Genomic DNA, 7,537 nt, shown 5'->3' with positions numbered 1-7,537 from the left:
TGGGTTTCCAAATCACACAGGAGCCCCTGCACCCCTGGAGCTGGGTGGCCTTTGGGTAGTGCCTTCCCTGCTCTGAGCCCCAGTGGTCATCTCTGAACAACATGCATGCCAGTATGGAACCAAAAAGAGCTCTTAGGAAGATAAAGAGGAAAATGACTGTGGGGTTGTTGGTATATATATAAAGTAACATGGAAATGTAAATTATCTAAAATTAAGTCAATGTGAAATGCAGAGAGAGATTGGGACTTGGACAACCTCTCGGGTTCTCTCGGCATTTATTGGCACCTACTGTGTGCCAGGTGTTGTGCTAGGGCCTAGGGTACAGAGATGAGTCAGACATGGGTCCTGAGCTCCCTGTCTGGGGAAGGGAGCTGGGCACATACAGTGTTGGGATTCCTCCCAGCAGGATGGCAGGGGGAGACTTCTTGTTTGATGTGGTAGCAAAAGCTAGAGATAGACCTGAACTGAAACCTTCCCCTCCTCCCCGAATGACCTTGAGCAGGTCAGGCCACCACTCCAACGCCCTAGGCCTCTATCTGTAAAAATAGGCCTGTCCCTTTGCCTCTCAGAGTTGCCAGGACATGGCACACTGTAGGTACCAGGGTGGGGGACCTTGGGATGGGGGTAGCCAGTAGTTCTGAGGCAGAAAATGGTCCTGCACTGGCCCAAATCTGGGCCTCAGGCTTGAGTGGTGACTTGCAGGAGAAGCCTGGGAATGTGTGGGCTAGACCCCAGGGAACAGCAGGAAGAGAAACACAGCGATTCCTCATGACCTGTTAAGAAAGGAGGGCAGAAATTCTGGGGAATTGGCCTGTACCTTTATTTATGTTGGTAATTTCATTAAGGAGGAGGGGGCTGGCTCTACTCAAGCTCAGCCCTGCCCAGGGAGGAGGGGAATGGCAGGCCACCTGAATTTACTCAGCAAGAGATTCTAGGCCAAGGTGCACCCACGAAGACAGGTTATTTCAGGCTGAATTTATGGGTGTGCTGAGTGTCCCCTAAAGCCTTGGTGGGGTTGGACGGAGTGAGGCCGTGTTGAGACTTCCTTGGGGCCTGGGGCTGTCCCACAGCAGTGGGAATGGCAGAAGCAAGGCTAGCCAAACTTTGGGGAATTTGGGGTAAGGCTGAAGGGAGGAAGTTGGGGGGCCCCAAGGGCGGCGGTTAGGGGTTCCCCTGGGGAACACTGCTCTTCTGGCTCTGGGCTCAGAACCAGAGGTCAGACCAGTTGCAGGGAGGGAAGGGGCCCTGCCCTGTACTGCCAGTGCCCGGCTAAAATCAGCCGGGGCCGCCCCCTGGGGGAGGCAGGGCCGCTAGTGGCCGGGCGGGGTCTGTGCCCTACTCCCTGTGAGACCGCAGGTCCAGACAGTGTGGCCTGGGAGGCTTGGGCCCGGCCCGGCCAGAGGAAACTCAGTCCCTGGGCTGAGCACTGTGCGCCTGCGGCTCCTGTCCTCTCTGTGGCTGCGGGCGCGGCAGCCCCCGCGCCCCCAGGGGCCGGGCCAGGGCGGAGGCTGGGCCCCGCGGGCGGGCGCGGGAGGGGGTGGGGGGACGGCGGCGAGGGCTGCGACGCTCTAACAGGTGGGATCCCGCGGCGTGGTGGAGGCGGGCGCGGGAGGAGGAGGAGGAGGAAGAGAAGGAGGAGGAGGAGGAGGAGGAGGAGGAAGAGCAGCGGCAGCGGGAGCCTGAGCAAGAGCAGGATGAGCCGCGCGAACTGACAGCCGCCGCCGCTGCCGCCGCCGCCGCCGCCGCCCGCGCCCAGGCTCGGTCTCGCTCCCCGCGCCCCGGGCCGCTCCCCGCCTCCCGCCTCCCCCGGCCGCCCGCCGGGCGGCCCGCCCCCTCTGCACCTCCGGGCCCCGAGCTGCCTCCATCGCTCCTGCATCCCGGCCGGGGGGAGGAGGAGGCGGAGCAGGAGGCGAGCCGGAGCCGCCGCCGCCAACGCCGCCGCCGCCCGAGCAGGACAGAGCGCGTTGCAGCCCCGTGCGTCCGGCCGCCGCCCGTGCCCATCCAGCAGCCGCGCCGGAGCCACACCGCGGGACAGCCCCGGTCGCGGCGCGCCCCGGCCCGGCCCGGCCCAGCCCAGCCCAGCCCAGTCCCGGCACCGGGCGGCCAGGCGGCCGGCCCGCCCCCGAGGGCGCCGGGCGCGGCGGGAGGATGCCGAAGCCGACGCTGCTGCTGCGCGGGGGCTGGGAGCGCGAGCGCAGTCCCGGGGACTCAGAGCTGGGCCGCCAGTTCCGGGACTGGTGCCTGCGCACCTACGGCGACTCGGCCAAAACCAAGACGGTGACACGCAGCAAATACCAGCGGATCGCCGAGGTCCTGCAGGGCGGCGGCGGGACCGGCGCGGGCAATGGCCCGGCGGCCGGCGAGAAAGGCAAGTTCCAGTTCTGGGTGCGCTCCAAGGGCTTCCGCCTGGGCAGCGGCCGGGAACCCAAGATGGGCCAAGTGGTGTATGTGCCGGTCAAGACGGGCTCGGTGAGTGCGCGCGCGGCGGCCGCGGGCCGGTCCCGCCGCGGGGCTCCGGGTGGGCGGGGGCGGGGTGTGGGTGTGGATGTGTGTCCGAACCTGTGTCCCTGAGGCTTTCCGTGGGTCTGGCCCGCCCGAGACGCACGCTTCCCTGCTCACCCGCCCGCCCCGGCCCGCCCAGGCAGCGCTCCGGGTTCGGGTTGTCCCTGCCCCCCTCTGCGCCGCTGCCCAGCCCGTGGTCTTGCGGAGCGGGCCGTCCCGGGCTGCTCACCCCAGTGTGTTCCGTCCTCCCGTCCCCTCCCCCCGCCAGCAGGCGGCTTCTCCGAAGCCCGAATTCCCCCCCCCACCCCACCACTGCCCGCCCCGGGGCTGCCTGTCCCGGGCGCCTCGCGCTCCCGCCCCCGGGCCGGCTGGGCGGTGTGTGTGTGCGTGTGCGCGCGTGTGTGTGTGTGTGTGTGTGTGGAGGGTGGTGCCGCGGGCGGGGGGCAGGGGCAGCCACGGGACGGGGAGTCCACTCGCCTTCCCATGGCCCGGGGAGGGGGCTCGCCCGGGCACTGTCTTCCCGACCCCGCCCGGGGTTGGCCCGGGGAGGGGCAGCCGGAGCCGCAGCCTGGCGCAGGAGCAGCCTCCCGCGGGTGGGTGGGGCGCCCCCTCCGCCCCCCGGGCCCCTAGCTTTCCCCCTCCCTGGGACGGGGGCGGCCTGACCTATCCATCCCTTCCCCTCCCCCGTCCCTGGGGCAGCCCGGTCCGGGCGGGGTGGCGTGGGGGAGGGGGCGGGGAACCGCAGCCTCTGCGAGGGAGGGAGGCGGGCGGCCGGGCGGGGGCGTCCCCTCCGGCCCGGGGCGCCCTGGAGAGGGCGTGCGGCGCGGGCCCCGCGGCTCCCCCGCCGGGACCTCATTGTTCTGCCGCGGGTGGGGGCTTGGGGGGGGGTCGGTTGCTCCCGGGGCGCTGCTGAGCTTTGAACTTTCCGTCGCGGAGACCCTCCGTTAGTGCGTTCAGCCCCCGGCCCTCCCGGGCCGGGCCGGCCTCCCTCCCTGCCCCCCTCACTCCCTCCCCGGCCTCGCCCGGCCCGAGTGAGCGAGCGGGGCCACCCCGCGCCGGCCTCCCTCCCTCGCTCGCTCTCCCGCTCCCCCCTCCGCGCTCCTCCCCCGTCCGGCCCGCCCGCCCCGCGCTCAGCCCGGTCCCCGGCCAGAGCGGGCTCTTCACACACAATTGATTCGGTCGTTACGAAAAGTGCACTTGTCCCCTCCCCCTCCCCCTCCCCCTCCTGCGGCCGCCCGGGCCCGGCCCGCGGGGTGAGGGGGCCGCGAGGGAGGGAGGCGGGAGCCAGGGAGCGGATCCGGAGGCGCCTCCCCCCCGCGCCTAGGGGACGGGGCTGCAGGCCGCGGGGAGTGGGGAGCCGTGAGCGCGGAGGGCGGGCGGCCCATCTGCGAGGAGCGCTGATAACCGCGCGGCTGCCGCTGCGGCCGCCAGCAGCCCATCTGCGCCGCTGCCGCCTCGGGCCGGACCCAGAGCGGAGGGCCGGGCCGACCACGGCCGATCCTCGCTCGAAGGGGAAGGCTGGGGCAGTGTCCCACCTCCCTGGAGTCAGGGACCCCTTCGACCTAAATCAGTGCTCTCCCCAAAACGGGGAGTCTGGGTCATTGCCCCCTCCCCGATCGAGTCAGGCATCCCGCCCCCAGCCCAAATCAGTGCCCACTCTCCCACAGGGGAGCATGGGCTATTGCCGCCCCCAGCCTAGGTTGGCCCGCCCCACCCTAACAGTTCTTACCCCTCCCGGCTCTCCCCCACCTCGGGCTGGTGTCCCCAGCCTAAGTGTGGGTTTTGGAGGTCAGGGACCCACCAGATGGTTGGCTGGGTCTGGGCCCCCCACCCTAGGTCATTGCCCTGAGCCATCCAGGCTTCCCAAACCAGTTAGTGCCCCCCCACACACACACACATATCAGGGTTATTCCTCCTTAGGGAGCTGGAAGTCTTGGCCCAATCTCCTTCTTAGTCTGGGGCAGGAGCCCCCACTCCTGGAGTTGTGGGGCAGGTGACCCTCAGACTTGGCAGCTGGTTCACTGGTTCTCTGTGTGGGTTGACCTCTTCTCTAGGGAGTGGCCATCATGGGGCAGTCCCCTTAACCCCTTAGCCAAACAGCTGTCAAGGTGGAGCAAGAACACACTCGCCCATGCAGGCCACATGCAGAAATTGGGTGCTAGGTCTGGGCCCGGGTTCTGCCAGCCCAGCCAGTCTTTTCATAACCTTCAAGAGGCCCACACTGACCCGCCCTGGCAACATGGGCCTCAAAAGCCTCCGCCTGGCTTCCAGACCAATAAGAAGCCTTCCCCAAGGGACCACCTGCTTGGGAGGCAGAGAAGGGGACCCAGGCCTCCCTGCCCAGGCTGCCAGGAAGACGACAAACACAAGAGACATGCCCTCCTGTGACAGCCTGCCCCTCGAGCTCCCCACGCCCTCCTGCCTGGCCTGCTGGTCCCCAGAGAGCCTGTTAGTTACCTGCCACCTGCCCAGCCAACCGGAGCCAGACGCAGGAGATGCCCCTAGTCTTGCCACCCCCATCTTCAAGCACCATCCTGGTGCTCAGTTACTATTTTTACATTTCTGTTTTCCTTTTCACTGATCTAAGAGGAAAGAACCCTGCTGGGAATTCAACAACCATGGCCTCTTCCTGGGAGGGGTTGAATGGGACCTTCTTTGACAGGTACAAAGGAGGACCCCCCCTTCACTTGCCTACACACACACACTCACACACACACACACTCACACACACACTCTTAAAGTTATCGTTGCCTCTGGTGGCAGTTGGGAGAGATCCTGTAGTTTTGTCCTGGGTGGGTTTTATGAAGGTCATTGGGCCATAAACCTTTGTCCAGGGCATTTGTTTAGCACCCACAGGCCTTGCGGGGAGTGCTGGGGCGTTGGGATGGGTTGGTCCCTGTGCCTGCTCATGGGGCACCCAGCTGGTGGGGGAGGTGGGCACAACTGAGGATATGATCAAGAAATCAGGCAGAACATTTTCAGGGAAGAGGGGGTGTAGTGTAGGAGTTGGATCATCCAGCAGCTGAACAAGGTTCCCCGGCCTGGGCTCAGGTCCCAAGGGTGGCCATAGTGTGTTGTCTCTTTTCCATGCTGCTGCCCCCTCCATGGGCCCCCTTTCCTCCTCCCACAGCCATATGCGGTGCTGTGGTCGGGCCCTTCCCTGAGTCCCGGCCAGCAGCGGGTCGATGATCTGACACCACTTGTCCTGTCCCATCTGGCCCTGAGCTTTTTCTGGGTGTGTGTGACAAAGGCTTAATCTGTCCGGACCCGGCCGGGGGCTGGGAGGAGGGCAAGGGGAATTACACTCTGCCTGGGCCTCCTGCAGCTGGGGCCCCGTGGGGGGTGGGGCAGGGCGGGGGTCGAGCAGAAGCCCGGGCGTGGGGGGTGGGTGGAGAGGCAAGTTGGTCTTCAGTTTGCAGGTTGTCACAGGAAATAGAAGTAGAGGCGGAGGGCTGAGGGGAGGAGGGCGGAGTCCTCCGCGATGGGCAGGGGTGCTCAAGGGGATAAGATCTTTTTATGACAAGAGCCAGCCGGGCCTCCTGGCTGGGCAGAGCCTGGGTAGGATTTATTATTTCTTGTGTTTGGACTGCTCTGGCCTCCCTGGCTTGCCAAGCAGGGGAAGCAAACCCCTTGGAGGCAAGACCCTCTGATTCCGTTCCAGTGTCGGCCACAAAATGAACCCACCCCTTTCCTTTTCCTCTGGTCTCTTAGGGTGGGACTGTCCCCAGGGCCTGCAAGGGCCACAGGTTATGTCTGGGGTGGGGCCCTGGGCCCTCTGTCAACTCCCGGGACCAGAGAGCCCCAGGGCTGCTTGGAGAAAAATGTTCTCGGCCCAACTCTGCCATCTTCCAGATGGTAAAACCAAGGCCTCGAGAGAGGGAGTTCCTGTTGCTAGGGAGCCAGGACTGGAACACAGCTCTCTGTGCTCCACTGGGGCTCCTCTGTGGCCCATCACGTGCCGGGATGCCTCCGTTGGAGCGCCGTTCCCCGAGGGGAAATGCTGGATCCAAACTCCGCTCAACACCGGGCTCTTTGGAGCAGGACCCCAGGTGTTCTTCTGGCCAAATTGACTAATGGTGGTCTTTTCCCAGTTTGCAGACAACGTTCGTTTAGTGGAGAGCGTTTTCACAGTCCTCAGTCTTTCTCCCCAGAGCTTTTGTGTAAACCTTTGGCACCTGCGGCCGCTGGTCTGGGCGGGAAATGGTCTCCGACTTAGCACAGTGTAATATGTGCTGTGACCTTCGGTCGAATACCTTAGTGTTTCCTGCTTTTCTTCAAATTATCACCACGGCGACCCTTTCTGAGTTACTGCTCGGTGCCTGTCCCTGTGCTGAGAGGCCAAGACGCAGTGGCTTGTTGAATTCTCACAGCAGCCCAGGCCAGTGCTGTTATTAGTGCCATTCTTCAGATGAGTAAACTGAGGCCTAGGGAGGCTGAGCTTCCCTCAGGCCACTGCTGACGGGGGCAGGTCCTCCGCGCCGGGACTGCCCTCACACAGGCGCGCTCTGACCCTGTCTGAGGTGTCTTGCAGCCTGACCCAATTTGAAAACCTAGGTCCTTTACGACAAGCTTTCAGTTCATTGCACCTTAATCTGAACTAGTTGAGAAGAATCTCTCTGATCAACGTGTCCGTAATCTTACCTGGTGCGATTGGCTCTGTGTGAGGTGTCTGAGGGCTTTCCTGGGGTTCCCTAGGATAGGAATGGGTGAGAAGAAGGGAGGAGGCCTCTGCTGTCCTGGGTCCTGGGGGGCTTTGGGGAGAAGGTTGACAGTGGCATCTGGCAGGGCCCAATTTGGATTTCTCATGGCAGAAATGGGCTGTTTTGTTAATTAAGCCTCAGTTATTCTGAATATGGTCTTGGGGACTCTGGGGCTTGGTATTTTGGATCGTGTGTGATGCTGGAGGATCAGGTTCTGCCTTCCTGGGACCTCCCTTCTGGGTCCTGGGTCAGACCTGGCATGAACATCCCCTCTTCGTGGCCCCCCGATAGGCTGTCTAACTGTCCCCGAAAGTCTGGGAGTCAGGAAGCCCATC

General features: G+C 64.4%; 1 protein-coding gene across 1 annotated transcript in view; it reads left to right on the top strand.

Annotated features, from left to right (window-relative positions):
• The first annotated feature begins 2,139 nt into the window (after nt 1–2,139).
• The window catches only part of LOC308523243 (nucleolar protein 4-like), a 79,060-nt gene continuing 73,662 nt past the window's right edge, over nt 2,140–7,537 (top strand). The window contains exon 1 of the mRNA XM_081096994.1: nt 2,140–2,469. Within this exon, the coding sequence (XP_080953120.1) occupies nt 2,149–2,469 (321 nt within the window). The 5' untranslated portion in view covers nt 2,140–2,148. The remainder of the gene's footprint in view (nt 2,470–7,537) is intronic.

Source organism: Myotis nattereri (assembly GCF_964212035.1).
Source record: "Myotis nattereri genome assembly, chromosome: 8".
Taxonomy (NCBI): Eukaryota; Metazoa; Chordata; class Mammalia; order Chiroptera; family Vespertilionidae; genus Myotis; species Myotis nattereri.
This window is presented reverse-complemented; position numbering and strand designations above follow the sequence as displayed.